At 43.2% G+C, this 17818-nt stretch overlaps 1 protein-coding gene across 5 annotated transcripts in view; it reads left to right on the forward strand.

Moving 5' to 3' along the window:
• LOC117472635 (tetratricopeptide repeat protein 28-like) overlaps positions 1-17818 on the forward strand; it is a 172419-nt gene that overhangs the window by 111903 nt on the left and 42698 nt on the right. For all 5 annotated transcript variants that reach the window (XM_034117935.1, XM_034117936.1, XM_034117938.1 and 2 more), the window contains one exon: positions 665-795. In XM_034117935.1, coding sequence (XP_033973826.1) covers positions 665-795 — 131 coding nt within the window. The remainder of the gene's footprint in view (positions 1-664; positions 796-17818) is intronic.

Raw genomic sequence — 17818 nt, forward strand, 5'->3', positions numbered from 1 at the left:
AAGTGAAGAATAAGGAATAAACAAAATTAGTTCATATTTTGCCCTTTTCTATTTTTCTCTATTTGAGTCCACTGCTACCAAAATCTGAGCTAACTAAACTTTGCCTAATAATAGATCTTACTAACTATATATGGGGATGCTGTGTGGGTGTACAGGAGATAAGGTATGAGAGAATAACAGTTAAGGAGGATAAAAGCTTAAGGTAATTTAGGAGTAAAAAAAACAACAGAGAGTAGCACAGACTGGCTCCACTGTTCTCACCCCCACACAGTTTGACACATGACTGGGCAGAGCAGCTGGAGATAAGGAGCTGTGGTTCTCAGGTGGAGTGCAGAGACTTGCGCTTTACTTTGGCCCTGTCTGTGGGGCCTCTCTGTCAAGCAGAAATAATAAGGCTTTCCCCTCTCACCCTCTGGAGCATTGAGATCAACACTACCAGCTGTCAGGGAAGCCTCTCTACTGTGGAGAACTTTTAACGGCCACTTTCCCTTTTAAGGGTGCAGTGGCATGTCAGTGGCATAGATGTGGTTCATCACATCACCGTTCAACAGTGGCAGTGGGAATATGTGAAACAAACACCAGTTGCTCTGTAATTTCGTAGGCTGTACTGTAAAAATGCTTTGTTGGCTATTTGGTTTCATCTCTTTTGGTTTTCCCTCTTCAGGTGACCAAACAGGGGAATGCCGCGCTCATGGCAATCTGGGCTCGGCATTCTTCTCCAAGGGAAACTACCGCGAAGCGCTGACCAACCATCGCAACCAGCTGGTTCTGGCCATGAAGCTGAAGGACAGAGAGGTAGATAGCACACACTTGAAAGCAGTTTTTAAATGGTTAGAGCAGGCAGACTGTCATAGCAGAGGACAATGAGTTGAGGTTAAAAAGTGTTTTTTTCTGAGTCTCTTATCATGTTGTCGGTGTGGGATTGTGCTATGCCCAGCATTCCTCTGTTCTGTATGTTTAGAGGGTATCTGAAGGAGGAGTCTGAAGGACACAGAGATGCTGCTGCTCTTTGTCTATTTAAAAACACGGGTGTCAAGTTGGTCCCGAGAACAGATGAAGGTGATGGGGGGAGGAGAGAGAAGGAACGGCCAACAGGATAGCCTTAGCAGCTGCTTCACCTTATTATCAATGCAAACCATTTATGCAGATATGATGCAGATGTTTATCTGGTCCGTGTAGCAGTAAGTCTGGGGCTTTGTAAAATACGCCTGTTTTGGAATGCAATTTACACAGATTAATGTGTTTGAATATGGGCCAGAGAGAGGAAGAAGAGTGGGAGGGAAAGAAGAAAATGAAGGAGAGGGAGGGGAATTACTTAGACGGACTGATCCACTTTTTCTTGACTGTCTGGTGCCCTCTTTCTCTCCTCACTCTGTCTCAGACTTCTTTCTTTCTCCCTCTCTGTCTCTCTCTCTGCCCGACCTCTGTGGTCATTGTTTGTGGGGGAGACAGGTGCTTGTTCCAACACAATTCCCGTCAAACGAGGAGAAGAATGGCGTCCGTTTCCCCTTCATTCCTTATCCTCCACAGCAGGCTGGCAGTCCTGCTTGTTTGTGTTCCCTGATATCAGGAGACATTTAAACAGTCCAGTCAAAGACAGCACAATGCACCAGGGTGAAACTAACAGTTGAAGAATGAGGCCAGAGGTCCCATTGACATTTCTCCCTCCCACAGTTTGACGATATGTGCAGGGCGGACGTATGATTATGAGATACAGACAGCAGTGCCAAAAACCGCTGTCATGTAATGAGGTTAGAGAAAGATGGGTCAGAAACATAGAGGACACATGCACGTCTGCTGTGAGCGTTTGAACACATCATTGGATGTAACAGTAACTGGCCAGCTAAATGTCTGATTAAATGTTTTGTCTGTGTGCAAGTGTGTATATGCCCTCTACATATCAGATGTACAGACTAGTATGACTCACCTCCTAATGATGTTTAAAGACCTAGCAGTACAGTATCAGTGTATCAGTATCCAGCTGCTGTAATCCATAGCGGACCACACTTTCTGCCACTGAGGCCCAGGCTGCACACATGTAGGAAAACAATACCCAAAGTGCACCCCATGCTTACACACAAATGGCAAATGGGCCACTTATGAGGGCCCTGCGCCTGCGGAGGTCATTGAGCACCTTTTAATAGTTGCATCATACAGTATAGAAAACGTCCTGATTGGCCCTGCACGGCCCACCCTACAACCCCCCCTGCCCTTGTTCCTCTGAAGGCCCCCTAATCAGAGTCATATGTGTGTCACACCACCTGGTCTCCCTCAGAACACACTGGAGCCTGGTGGAAAGCTCATTACGTCCAGCCTGATGTTTTTGTTTCTGATGTGGACGTTTTATCTGGCCTTTCTGAAGCTGAGGTCACTTCCTAGGCCGGGGACAGGATGTTGATTCCAACTGGATTTCCAGTGTGCGGCCTTCAGTCTAGCAGTGAGGTGAAGAGACTGAAGAAGTGGCATCGATTCCAATCCTAAGTGATAAAGGAAAATATGCCATATGTGAATTCAACCACATTTAATAATTGCATAGAATTTCCTGAGCTTTAATGAAATCATATATGTTTGATGTGATAAAAGGGCTTGATGGAACATATGGCTTTGATATGACGTGGGATGTTGGTTAAGAGCTTCAGGTTTTGTGGGTAAAAAAAGCTTGGAAGATGATAACAGACACATTTAAATTCATTTGATACAGTTTGTGCGTGTGTGTGTATTTGTAAATGTGTGAGCATGTCTGGGTGTGTGCAACAGACCGTAGTCGCTCTAGTTGTTTTGTCTGCTGAAAGATTCCCCAATTTTAAAAGACATTTAGTTTTATTGAAACTGCAGTTCTTTGTTGTTTTGGCTGTCATTCCTTTTCATTGGGTTGTCATTGTCCTCATCTGGGAATGTGGTTGTATCACTGCAAGAGAAAATAAAACTGAATAGTAAAATTACCCAAACCGTCAGTTTTAAACATCCAACATAACTTACAAATATAGTGCACTTACTTTTTTTGTTTTACTTAATTTAAAATGTCTTTAGATAATCTGACTAAACTGTTAATTTACCGCCTGTGTTATTTTAAAGGGGCCTTATTGTGTTCATTTTCAGAGTTCATGTTAGAATTTTGTGATTCTACAATGACATGTTAACAAAAATGTCTTTATGCTTCTCATACTGCCTGTGCTGCAGCACCTCTTTTCACCCTCTGTCTGAAACCAGAGCCCAGTCTGCTCTGATTGGTTAGCTGGCTGGCTCTGTTGTGTGTCAATCGCTTAGAGATGTTCCAACCCTTAGCCGATAACATACAATGTGTTGTTGCACTAGCCAATAGCAGCGCAAGTGTTATAGAGTGATGTCACTGTTACAGAAGTAAACAAATGAGTCAAATGGAGGCGTTTCAGGCGGGGGGGGAGAAACTTTGGGTTTTAGCCTTTTCAGACCATTTACATGCACAAAAGCCTATATCACACACTACAGGGAAGGGAAAACCCCAACAAGCATAGTACCCCTTTAATATTTTTGTTGCATACTTGCATTGTAACCTGATTTAAGCTATTACCTTACTGTATGTGTAATGTATGGCATATTACTTATACGACCGTCGATACTTGGTGGTAGTGTAACTTAAAGCTCTGGTTTACAACATCACTTCAGCAACTACTCCACTTCAGCCTGAACAGTGCTCTGTCACTGTGCGTAATGAAGGAGCAGAGAGAGACACAAAACAGAGATTCCAGATGAGAGTTATCTATAAATCAAGAGGCAGTACAGTCTCTGGGTCTTGTTATATCAGGAAAGGAACCATCGATGGGTTCTCGTTTCATCCTCTAATAATGAAAGAATCTCTTTTGTGGCTCTATATGGCACAACGCAGCAAAAAAAAAGCAATGACCACTCTGTGACACTCATAAATCCCCATGATTCAGACCAGGATAAAAAAAAGAAAACAGAAAAGAAGGCTGAGCTGGAGAAAGGCTCAAAGAGTGAGTGCTCCGTCATCCACGACTGGGACTGGAAGCTGCATGCAGTCCAAACCAGTGAGGTCATAGGCTAGCGTGAAGTTAGTGTTTTTCTTAAGCTTGCTGCCTTTTGGAAATATCCTTAGCAGACTTTCAGCTGTCACATATACTGCAGATAGAACATAAACACACTCCCTAGTCTTGCTAGCTGCGTGTGCCTTTTCCAACTTTTGTTTTTGTCCCAGTTTCCACACCTGGCGTTATCCAAGGCCTGCCAGGAACCATCTTTAACAAAGGCCTTCTCTGTCATTGTGAAACAAAGCTGTTAAACTAGGTCTTTCCTTTCCAAACTCCCTTTTCCCGTCCCCTCAGTTTGTCTGTGACGTTCTCATCTTAAATAGTAGGTTCAAGTAGAAGGAGGTAACCCCTAATTTTGGGGTGTGAGTATTTAGGAGAAACTGAGGCGGGCTGGCAGTGGTGCACTCTGTAATTATGTCTTGTGTGATGTTTAAAAGAGGCTCCGCCGCTGACTCCCCCAACCCCAAGTTGAAATGGAAATCACGATCAGGGGAAAGGAAAAAGAATACAAACAATTTTTTTTTCCATAGCCTCAACAGTTTTTACTCTCTCCTACCGCCATTCTCCTTTTTAACTCTAGCTTTGTTTATCTATGCTTTCTTTCCCTCTCCCTCCATCTGCCGAAAGGAATTTACTCAAACGTTGCCCCTCACTCTGAAAGTGACACTGACTATTTCATCATGAGTGTTTATCTTGCCTCTAGTTAGGGGCTGTATACATTCTGCTGGACCCTAGCCGGTATAATGAAGCGGAGGGCTGAGAAATGAGCCTCTATCTAAGGGGTGAGGAAGAGGGCTAAGTGTGGGTGTTTCTCTTGTCAGGGTCAGGGTTTGTCAGTGTTTGTCAGCACTCTCGCAGAGGAGGGGATCATTAAGGAGTCATTAGGGTATGGACGTGTGCCTCCAACCCCTTTCTTGGGGCCCACGCTAATAGAGGATGGCAGAGGAGGGAACTTGGCAACCCTGTCTCCTTCCTTTAGCCTCAACTGATTTTCTGATTAAGAAGGAGGATTTGGGGATGATTACAGGGGCTAATTTAGCTGAGATGCTAGGTAGGGGTAGAACGGTGTCCGACTAAATAAAAGGCAACACTTCTCTTGCTAACAGTGCACACTTCACAGGGCAAGGTAGTATATAAGTGCACTCAGCTGTTGATATTACTTCTCTAGTAAAACCACAATGAGACCTACACAGAAATACCTGCTTCCCCACCTCCTGGTGTGCCACTGAGGCGCAGAGCTGTCCGTGGTGCAGCGGTGCAGCGGCTCGAACAGCATGTCCAGCCCGCTGTGCCTTAATGACACACAGGCTCTCCTCGGCCCAGTGGTTTAGAACTGCTCCACAGCAGCTCGCTTAGCCATGAATCACGAGAGATGGACGGCAGGCACCAGCCAATGGGCCATGACCAGACCTGGGAAACGTGTGTGTGTGTGTGTGTGTGTGTGTGTGTGTGTGTGTGTGTGTGTGTGTGTGTGTGTGTGTGTGTGTGTGTGTGTGTGTGTGTGTGTGTGTGTGTGTGTGTGTGTGTGTGTGTGTGTGTGTGTGTGTGTGTGTGTGTGTGTGTGTGTGTGTGTGTGTGTGTGTGTGTGTGTGTGTGTGTGTGTGTGTGTGTGTGTGTGTGTGTGTGTGTGTGTGTGTGTGTGTGTGTGTTAATCGGAGCACATCTGTGTTTCCATATTCCAATGTCATGTTGTGTTCATGTACCTGTTTGTCTTTGGACATTCCAGTGTGTTAGCGAAGCAATATTAAGCACCTTTCTCTAAAGAATGTAGGATTGTGAAGTGAGAGTAACATTTGAGATGGTTTTCCACCTTAGAGGTTTGCCTCAACTACCCTTGAGATTTACTGTTCTTGAGTTGACTGTTGCAGCACATGTGCACATTGGTTTTACAAAAAAGAAACAGCAGATAGGCTTGTGAGTCAGAAAATGCATATGTGAGCGTGTGTTAATGTCTAACTGACGACTGAAGAGTTGTGCTTGTACAGGTTGCAGTGTAATGGTGTATGTACTGACTGACCATGTCCTGCAACATACCGTGCGTTGACCCAGAACATCGCGCTCTGTGTGTGCAGGCACAGCAAAAGCAGTGTTCATAAACATGTATTTCCTCTGTATGCACATATATGCAAACATGTGTGTGTGTTCTGCATTTGCTGCATTCGGGGTGACGCAGCTTTGTGTCTCCCCAGTGGAGCATTTGGAAGGCTGTCAGAGAGATGAATGACTGCCGTTATATCGACTACTGCTCTCTGCCTCTCTGCCTCTCTGCTACCTCCTCCCTCTCTCCTTCCTCAGTTGCCCATGCTCCATTTCTCCTTCCCTCTGCCCTCTCCCATCATCGCAGCTTCCTTTCTTTACTTCTCTTCCTGCTCCCTGCTTCCCAACACCTCCTTTTTTCCCCTCTGTTCATCTTCTCTTCTTGTCTCTATCCCTGTTTGTCTGATCATTTCTCCATTTGACAAAGTCTCAGACCATGTCACCATGTTGTGTGGCAGATTGGCCTTTAGAAAGAGCAGACACAATCCAATGGTAAAGGATCCTTTGCTATTACGGGCTTGGATTTGAAAATTGGCTCCACAAAGCTGAATGCAGTATGGACTTCTACATATACGTGTCCATACACATGAATCCCAAGCCCCTCTGCTAATGCTACTCTAACAATAGCTTTATCTAAAGACGGCAGTGCCTTGTGTGGATTGAACTACTCACAGTTGGGATGTTGAGTAATATATCTTGAATATTACACCTTGTCCGTCTTTTCCTCCCATGCGGCTCCAATCAAGGGCAATACAGAGGGACAAATTAGATAACAAATAAACAGTGACATGGTCACAGGAGGCTCCTTGGCTTTCTGATGTGCTGCTGTGGAGCACTATATGATTATAGATGACAACCACAGACACGTAGGTAGTGCTCATCAGAGGGAGGCGGGAGTCCAACAGGCTCCTTGGGGTTTCCACTGCACCACAGAACACAGAGTACGCCGTTGAGATTTTAATCATTAGGAAAATCAAAAATCCGATCATTAATCTTGTCAGAGGGGTTTGATGTCAAGCGGCGGGAGGGATGAGGACATAATGTGCAAACTCATCTTCCCTAGATAATTGCTGGCGATAAGGGACAGAGCCCGATTAAAGGCGTCAGCCAGCATAACGTTAGTTCACATGGCTTTGATTGAAACCGATTGCGATTCATTGTCCACAAAGGAAACACTCCCACCTCCACTTCACCCAGGCTTTTAAATGGTCCCATAGTTGACTGACTTCCAGGAGAGTCCCCAAGTAGTCTGAAGAGGCCGGCTAATGTGTTGGCTTTCAACCTGTGTGATTAGTTCCTTATCTGATCTCATCAGCCGAATCACTATGACAGTGTTGGTGAGTCCTTTTAATGTAAATTCAGATCCCAAGCAATTTAGGTGTTATGAACCGTTGACCAAATATGCATCGGAGTAAAGACTCAGGGCACAACTCCAGTCTAAAACATGCGCTCCCTCATTCTCCTCCTCCCCTCCATCCTCAGTCCAGCCCCCATCCAGGCTGGTCAAAGAGCCATTTAAAGCTCTGGAACTGCATCCCCTTCTCCAGCCCGATCGATAGTGGAGCTGTCAGCAAGACGAATGGAGGCTTTAGGAAGTCCATTTTAATGAAGGAGAAGGAGCGAGGGAAAGAGAGGTACTTGGAAAAGGGGGGGGGGGAGTGGAAGGAGATAGGGAGAGCCGCTGAAGGTAGTTATGAAGGACAGGAAGGAAAAGGGAGAGAGAAAAGGAAAGAGAGAGAGAGAGAGAAAATGAATGTGTTTATTGAGCGTGTGTATAGAATTATGTGTGTACTGTGTCCAGTAACAAGGGGAGGGGAGGGGTGGACTATGTTGAATTAGCTACAGTAAGACCTATTTCTAGCTCAGCAGTGTGAAATGGCTCCTTAGCTACAGTAACTTGTAAAGCACCCCCCAACACAGAAACCTATATTAGAGAACTGAGGGGATTTCATCTGGCCTGCACACCAACACCACATCAAGTCCTCTGGCTCATGAATCATGTCAGCAGCTCTGTTGTAAAAAGATATTGTTGTGACAAGGGAGAGCTACAAATACAAGGCAACTCCCTGCACAACTGCCCTCAGCCAGCACACTGGCTCGCATCAAAAGATTTGTGTAAATTAGCATTTAGAAGCAAACGATGTCCTCTGGAGCAGACATGTAACCTGGGATTCCATTGATGTTGTCGTTTGGTGTTTGCAGCCCTTTTCAGCTGAAATCCTTTACCTTACGTCAATATGCAGAAAAGGCTGCATGCTAATTGGTGATTAGGAGCTGAGGTCAGAGGTACGCACAACCAGTGGTGTAGAGTAACAATCTCCTCCAGGCAATGGCCCAGCCCAGCCATGTTTTCACTCATTTGAGCAATTACTGGCCCTGATTAGTCAGTGCGGCTGTGGAAATGTTTGTCGATTTATGCATATGGCCAAATAGCTCCTCTAGTCAGCCAGAGCTCCACACACCAAGAGTGCTCAATGCCCGGACAAAACTACTGGCATCCAGACAGATGAAAGGCAAAACTGACACAAAAAAGCAACCTTTAATGCCCTCTTGTCTATCTTTATTTCCTTCTTTTTAAGGAGTAAGCCTCGGTGGTATTTTAAAATAGTGCCCATATTGTGTGAGTGTTCTTAATTTGTTTATTTATCAAATGTATCGATTTCATTTCAATGTCTTCTGCATTGGCTAGAAAAACAAACTTAACCCAAAGAAAGCAATGAATTGCCCTGTGTATATCTTGTATTAAAGTGCTTGGGTTATCTGATTACATGTTGTCAGCTCTATGTACAGGTGTCAATGGACTCAAGTCACATTGCGATAGTATATCAGTTTCTTCCCCTCCGCTACCGGCCTCTTAAACAAGGCCCGGCCCCCCCACTGACACTTTACCTCTGCCACATCATAGACTATAGACTATATGCATTACATTAATGCACACAATGTTCATACTCCTTACTGCACATATTCTTATTTCACATTTCATAGTTTATATTCTAAAATTCATTCATAGCATTCTATTTCCATGTAAATTACTGCTTTATTTTTATTTTTATTGCTATTTAACTATATTTTATTACGGTGTAAAAGATTTTTTGTTTTATATTAGATTTCTTGTTTTTTATATTTTATGTATGCACCATGACATCAAGTCAAATTCCTAGTATGTGCGAACCTACCTGGCAATAAACCTGTTTCTGATTCTGATTCTGTATAGAGATCCAATCCACAGACCATATTCAGAAGTTTGTTTGGGCTGTACTCGGCCACGTTCTTTTAGTAGTGACTACACCATGTGTCCTGGGCCAACTGCCTAGTCAACTTCTCTGCTTATGCAATAATAAGGACCCAATTGTGCGCCAACAGCTTCACGTTGAAATGCAACAACAGACAACAAAAACATGTTGTCCAAAGTTTCTAACCAATGGGCAATAGAAATATCCCAAATGTAACTGACTTGGACATTGCACCGGGTAAAATATCGACTCTGTATTGTTTTGATTTGTTCTTCTAAAAGAATCTGACAGACTAGCTAGTGCATTGCTACCTCCGGTCGATTGAAAACAACAATGCATTTAATCTTTGCAAACAAAAGTGTATGTGTTCATTTGCATTCAGAGCAGGGTAGTGAGATGTCATCACAAGTGGTCCCTGGGGGCGCATTCTAATGCCAGGTGTGAACTGAAGTATATCAAAGAAGACAAATCAACAATGTGCGCGTCATTCCTGAGATGATGCGCACATCGTATATTAGATCTTATAATATACGTGTGAATTCATGTTATCAATGCATGACATATTTACATTTAAATTACTTGGCACAACGACAAGGAAAGGAGCTTCATCGTCATGATGCAGTGCTGGATATATTGTTCTTTGTTTGTTCTTCCTGTCTCTTAAACAAGATTCATTGTGAAGAAAAGCCTCTCCTCCTTCTTCTTAGATGTTTTTAAGAGTGAAATCAAAGATAGAAAGCAGATTAGTCCTCACTACTCACCCATCTGTATATTAGAGATTCGTTTTTCCTTAGAGATAAGGTCAAATTGAGATGGTGCGCTGGAGTTTTAACCGGCCTGAGTTTGGGGAATGGTTTCTGTATTACAAGGGAACAAGGGTTTCCCAGGGAGAGAGAGGTCAGCGCAGTTACAAACGTTTGATGTTTGCATTATATATAGCTGCAGCTCACACTAGGATGTAGGAGATGGCATTTTTGCGGAGTGAGGACATAGTCTCCTGCAAGACTCCCTGCCATCGCGCCAAAGTCTTGGATTATGGCTCCTCAATTTGGCCGCACTGAAGCCTCCTAACAACTTCTATACAATGAGACAGTCTCTTTCTCTCTCTCCACCCTCATCTTTAGCTTTTGTCCCAAATTACAGCAGTGTCAGCATTCTTGTCCTTGTGGCACAGTGTTCAGACCTTCCCCGCACTCTCTTGGACCGGAGCCCTGTGTCGGTATGAGGAGGTGGAATGTGTCTTTGTGGAAATCGCTTAGAGAAAGCAATAAAATGGAGAGAAAATACGAGGCCCCAAGTGAGTGAAATGAAAGTACTCCATCTTAGGAGGGGATGGAGGCCTACGGGTTCTGCTTATACTTGACCTTGCAGCACACATAGTAAGGTCTCTAAAAAACAGTCGAGACAGAACTTCGCTGGCTACACATCAACCTGCGAAAAGAAATTCTTGTATGTTCTGTCTTAAATAGAGAAAGAGACCGGGTGGAATCAAGGTTGTAAAATATTCAGTAGAGGCCCCAGAGGTAAAGACAGCTCTGGTATTTTATTGTAGCTAGACTCAATCTTTGAAAAGTTAGTAGCTATTTCTGGTCCTGTCAGCTAACTTAATGCAGCCATTGGTCAAGGTTTGGCCATCTCATGTTGATGCCACTCACATGAAATTGCACAAATACACTTTTTGAGATACTGTAAGTGCTGTCTTTTCATAACAGTCACGGGTGTAGATTTTGGATTTATATTCGAAAGAAATCTTGGATAAATGACCCAAATTCAACCAAACTAATCATATTACTTTCTAAATTGAGATTTGATACTTGACATGCTTGGACACATTTTTTCATCTTTTCTACAAAATGCACTGTGCTTTAAGTCATTTGATTTGATTAATGTTCAATTTAAGTATCTTTTTCAGCGTTCACATTACTCTTCAATGCATATGAAGCTTACTGCTATGCGTACATGACAATAATGGAAGGTGACACAAGTTAAACCTTAGGGGGACTTACAAAACTCAATGGAAATTACACCCTTGACTTTAGAAGTGGTTCCTAGTAATATTATCTTCCTGCAAAATGTCCATAATTAGGTCACGCAGTGTTTGGTGTTTAGACATGCTTCTACAGACTGCTGCTTGTGTGTATTGTGTTTTGTGATTGCGGTGATGAAGCGCTTGCCGTTATGTGTGTGCGTGTGTGTAATGAGCTGGGCATCTGTGAATATGTGCATGGGCACGTTTTTCGGCTTCATCGCCATTCAGAGAGGGCTTAGCGTGATTAGAGTAGTGTGATCCTCTGAAGAGTTAATGATGAGAGAAGCAGTAGCTCCACAGAGTCCAATCACACAGCAGCCTCTGACAGCATGCGCAGGCTTATCTTGCTCTACGTATTGTTTGTGTCTGCACGTGTGTGTGCGTGTGTGTGCACCGCATGGGTTTTACTGCGTGGGAACATATATATTATGGGATTTCAGCTCTCATTTCTCACATGATAGTGTTTGTTATCATCTACTCCTGAATACCATTAGAATATGCATGATTCCTTTGACTAGATGTTTGACATTTAGGGGTTTATGGACATACAGAGAGGAATTTATAATCATATAGCTTCATTATGGTAGTGTCAGGCATAGATCCGGCTCAGGAGGGGCTCTTGGTACCTCTGGGTCTAGTTCAGGCTACACAGCACATTGAGGAAGGCCGATGGCGGTTTCCCCTCCCCACACTCCAGAGGACTGACTGACAGGCTTAATGACACTGTCGGGGTTACAGCACGGCTCCAACTCATTTTCCAATGTGATTGAAGTTCGCAGTGGGTAGCTTTTCATCAGTGTTGAGCAGACAAAAGGGACCTTTTCAGTGTTGTCTTTTCATGCGTGTGCAGTTTGTGTGTTTGCACGTGTACGCTTGCATTTCTGAAGAGATGCACAAGAGAAAAATCGCTTTATGGTTATTTTCAGTGCTGTGTTGGTATATCACGTTCCAAGAGATGATGAGTTTTGTATGGGGTTGTCTCTAGTGTGTACTCCGCTTGTTTATTGCATACCATGTATACACAATCAGATACTTACTGGCAGACACTGACTAAACTGAAGAGACTGCACAAATAGGATTCTATGTCAGGGTCAGCGCATCATTTAACCAGTTTGCCTTTGTGTACTACCCAAATCTACATGAACAATTAATTTGAACGGAAACAAATTCAAAGTCAAAGTCAACATTTTCAAGTCTTAAAAGCCGGACAGTGATTACGTTTGTTTTTTTGGCCGATAGGGAAGTTAGAATTGCAAAACAGTGTGATTTTCCTATTCGATTTCAGAATACTGCAACCAAAAAAAACATACGTATAACATTCATAATATTAACATGCTTTATTCACCTGGATAATGGTCACATGACTTCACCTCATCATCGCTTATAGCTTAAGGCGACTAATGTTGGGATAATGAAGTTTAGTATTCGAATTAAGTCACTTGGTAGCAATCACTGTTTTTAAGACACAGAAGATTTGGAAATTCACGAGTTGGGTATTTTGTGACGTATTTTATGTTGAAGGAAAAAACATTAAATCTCTTTTGCTTTGTGAATAAACTTTCATGCATCTTACCAAAAATATTGACTCCAAGTCGAGAGAACAACAAGTGGCAAAATGCAGACTCATTTCCCATTTTAAGGACTCATTCCAAAACCACTGGAAGGAAATAAGAGTAATGCAACATACAAAAAATGGTTACGTAAAGAATCTAGTCTTATTTAGTCTCCATTGTACATATCGGTGAGTCCATTGGCTGCACTGCTCAGCCAGGCTCCGGTTACAGTCCACCTTAGGCCCGGGCCATTTGCGGCTGCAGATGTGGGATGAGTCATGTAATAGTTGTTAGTGTTGGCTCAGCTGTACTTCTAACCCCCTCCTCCTCCTCCTCTTCCTCTTCACCCTTCCTTTCTCATTTCCACCCCTTTCTTAGCTCCCTTGTTCTTAGTTCCTCCAAACTAGGCAGCTCGCCTTTGTTAAGCAGCAGTTACAGTAGGCATATGTTATGGCTGTGAAGCCTGCATCCTCTCACTTAATGGCAGCGCAAAAGTGGCCAGTGATTGTTCCATCACTCTGGTGTGAAGAGGCCAATATAACACAGACAGAAATCCACTTTATTTGAAGCCACATTGGTGTTTTTCCTATCATTTGTTCTCTAGACTGGTGGAAGTAGAGTTCGATTGGGGCTTATGTGACTGCTTTGAGTCAGCTGACACTCTTCAGCTCTTGCTCAGCATACAAAGTTTCCCCAGCCAGAGCAACTTCTTTTAGCTTCAGCTTGTCGTCAGTGGGGAGTGTTTAAAAGAGCCAAGTATTCCTCCTACGCTGGCAAATCCCCCTTCTTACATTGCGTGACTTGAACACAACATGCATTCCAGAAAAATCAGGTCCTCAAATTCCAATACATTCCCTGCAGAGTGTTTGGTAAACATATTCCCCTCTCTGCTCTCTGTTTCTTTATAGCTCTGCCTCCTAAACACCCCTTTTCTCTCCATGTATATTTTTCCATTATGATGTGTTCCTCAGGAGGCTTTTGTTTATGTTGCAATTTTTTTTGTGGGCACAGAGCGGGTAGTAGGAGCAGAAAGCAGCTCTAAGCAACATGCATCTCGGGTGGCTTGGCTGAGATGCCAACTTAATTTGTGGCTGAAGGGCTGTAACAAAAGCCAATCACCCTTCCACTCTGGCTTCTATTCTGCCAGAGGCGAGAGATACAATCAGGGCCCCTGCTAGCAACTATTTACCCTCCCTGTCAATCAGAGTCCTGTGGCGTGTGCTCGCAGCTGGAGACATCGCTGGCAGGTGGCCCAGCAGCTCCCGGAAAACATGTCTTAAAAGCAACGACTATTTCCTGATTGTCCCTTCCCTTCTCATCTGCACCACACCCCATGCCACAACCTGACTCGCCCTTGATCTCTCAGGCGGTGTTTACACAAGAACGAAACGGGTTGTATCTGCTACTTTTCTCTCGCATATAGCCCGTTCGTTCACACAAGGCCGTAACGGAACCGCGGAAACGGACCCCGCAAACGATAACGGGTCCCAAGGTGGATAGATCTGCAAACGGAACGCTCTGGGGGGCCAAACGGCTCAGTGTGTACGCTAGGGCTGTGCAATTAATCATATTTTAATCGCAATTACGATTTTGGCCTGCCACAATTACGAAAACAACATAATCGAAAAAAACAATTATTTTGCTTTGCTAGGTTGTGACAGTGCACTACAACATATTTGATCTAATGAATTTTGGTCTCATTTATTTGTATTTATCATATTTATATATGTTTAGTAGCTTGGGGAAGTGCGCTCCAAAATATTTGTTGATCTTGTTTATTGGTATTTATTATTTTGATATTATTTATTTAAATGTATAATTTATTTTATTTATTTTTGTATTGGTTTTTCAGTTGAATTATACGTTCAGGGTAATCAACAGTTAAAAAGATACTGTTCAAATTATTATTTATATTTTTTCAAAGTCAATGAATAATCGTATTTAATAATCGTGATATCAATTATTGACCCAAATAATCGTGATTATGATTTTTGCCATAATCGCACAGCCCTAGTGTACGCCCTATACGATCATTTCCTGATAACGATGAAGCCATAGCCCCACCTCTGCTGCTCACTGCTGTAGCATGGTCAGTAGCTACTGCTAGTGCTACTGCTACTGACCATGCTACAGATGTTAGTGCAAAATCTACAGCTCCTCTACCACAACCATCAGCAACAAGTGGACATGGAGAATTACATGAACTACATGTTGCTAAATCTACCGCGGGGCATAAACAGAAGGGCAACCATGCTCAGGGGTCTTCTTCGCTGCTTTTGGTGTATTTTGTGGCAGAAGTACAGCGCCACTTACAGGCCCGGCATACTACAGCGTCTCCAGCGCTTACGAGCGGTCTCGTGCGGAAGTACAGCGCCACTTACAGGCCCGGCATATGTACTACAGCGTTTCCAGTGGTCTCGTGTGAACGGACACGTTAAATGAGCCGAATGCGTGTGAACGGAAGAATTTTTTGATAACGAATTTGGTCCGTTTGCATTTGCGCTCCCGTGTAAATGTGGTCTCATATGCCACCATCTTTATCTTTCTGGCTGCCAGCTCCTCAGTAGCCCACATCACATGCAAATGAATGGCATCAGTGGAGATCAGCTGTACCGTCCTGGGAAATGTTGGACTTAAGGAAAATAATTAGGAAATTCTGGTTTTGATCCTTCTCCCTTTACGCACACAGACACACATTTAAAGAAGGGACACAGTCCCCCCAGGAGGCAAATGTGTCTTACATGGGACATGGAAAGGAATGTTGCTGGGATTTGGTTTCCATCATGCTGCACTAAGGGAGCTTACCATCGTCATGGTCCTAAATCTCTGTCACAGTGGGAGGTAGTGTGTGCACACACATGCCGGTGTGTATGTGTGCAGATGTGCATACTGTGTTTATGGATGTGATAATACAGCCCAGTAGTGAGATCCTCTTTTTAGTCTTTATCAGTAGGTCCAGTTCTGTCCGCCTGGGGCTAAAGCGAAGGACCCAGTGGTGCTGAAAGCATGGGGTCAGTCTGGTGTGACCTGGAGCAGCCGCAGTCTACAGAGCAGTGAGGTGCGGAGGTGCTTTGGAGGGACAGCCCAGTCTTTTGATCCCACCAACTGCTGGTGTTGATGCTGTGTTCCCAGGCCACAGTAGCCACCTTCACCAGGCTTGTAATTACATTTGGGGAATAAAAGCACAGAGGGAGGAAGGGATTTAAATGGTTTGTGTGCCGGGCTGGAGGTAGAACGAGGTCCTTTCGCTCTCTCAGCTGCATGTCATTGCAGATTTATTCACCCAGCACGTCAGAGCATGATGACAAGACTGGTTATTGTATGTACAGGTTAGAGAGGGGATGTTGTTTTGACGAGGAAGGGGGGTTATGTTCTTTATTTATTTTACACATGTTGACCTTTTTGTATAAAAGATTGAACAGAAGGGAAAATTGAGCTTCACTTGGTAGTGTATATATTACATTAGCTATACCTTGATCGATCAACATGGCCCTTTTTATGGCTATTTGTCATTATTGAATTCCCTATTTGATCAACATCAGTGTTGCAACACAACTTAAAAGTGAACATCTAATTTAACCTTAAAAAAAGTAAATGTTTATTTAAACAGGACAACATTAGCTTTTCTCTTGAATCATTCTCTGCCATTTACTTAAAGGATTACTAGTTCAAGCAACAACTATCTAAAAGGATAACACATTTAATAATTTGAAAGAAAAAAAAAAACCTCTGTTTCGCCATGTTGTGGCAAGGACACTGCCCTCTTTCAGTACTATAGCCTGTTATGTCTCGGTGTTGGTTGGCTTGGCTGAGTTCAACAGAACAGAAGAGATACTTTGTCTGAGGAACCAAAGACCAGAAGAAAAGAAAAAAGAAGCCACTGTTCTATTGCTCCTGAATGTGAAAATTACTTTTGCAAGGTTAAAGCCATGGACAAGCTGTCAACTTTCATAGCTGCTGCTGAAACAGGAAACAGTACTGTAGCGCTGGCTAGCTCTCCTCTCTGATCACCTTCCTCTTCTCTTCTGTTGTCTTATTCAGATCATTCAAAGACAGGGTCTCAAAGAAAAATAATAACCGAATGCAGAACTCTATTCTGAAGCCCCTATTATAGCATCTTTGACATCTTACTAGCTGATAGCTTCCTCGTAGGCGGTATTTTTGAAGACCTTAGCTAGCTAGCTACCAGCTCAACATTAGCCCAAACTGTGGTCACATGGTTTGTGTGTGTTTAATGTCACAAAACAATGACTAGTTGTTCTCACACCTAATTTGAATCAGATCTTTGGCAAGGTTGTTTTTCTAATATATTTAGTCACTACTACCAGTACCAAAACATCAATGTTTTATGTCAAATATCTTGTTGGGATTAGATGTTGTGAGGACATTGAAGCTGTCCCTATCCAGTTTACTCATAGAACCGTTTCTTACACATGAATAAATCAGAGACACTGAGAGCCTTCTGTCCTGTGATAGTCCCCTCTGTAACCTCTGTTTCAGCGCTGTTGACCCGATATTGACATGACAGGAGGTGGGAATAAGTCAATATTCTTTTCACCACTCCAAAACTACACACACTGACTGTAGATCAGGACATTTTGTTTTTTTAAATATAAAGAAAACTCAGAAAGTGGCACAGTTTCATGAAACAATATATCCTGCCAATACATCTTATTACCAACGGTTTCTCTTTGCTTATTTCAACATTAAAAATTATTTTTCACAGTAGTTTTATGAATCACCCCTTTACATACCACAAAAGAAAAATCCTTAAAAAACAAAGCAATTGAAAGCAGCCATGCATCCTTCTATTTCACAGAGATCTGATTTGGTCTAAACCCATTAGGCATGAGTTACCTGCTGTTGCACATGGATTAGAGGAGAGCGGCACAAAAGCTCTTTCTGCTCTCAGCTCTTTCTCAAAGAGAACGCTGAGGT

Source organism: Trematomus bernacchii, unplaced genomic scaffold (genome assembly GCF_902827165.1).
Source record: "Trematomus bernacchii unplaced genomic scaffold, fTreBer1.1, whole genome shotgun sequence".
Classification (NCBI taxonomy): Eukaryota; Metazoa; Chordata; class Actinopteri; order Perciformes; family Nototheniidae; genus Trematomus; species Trematomus bernacchii.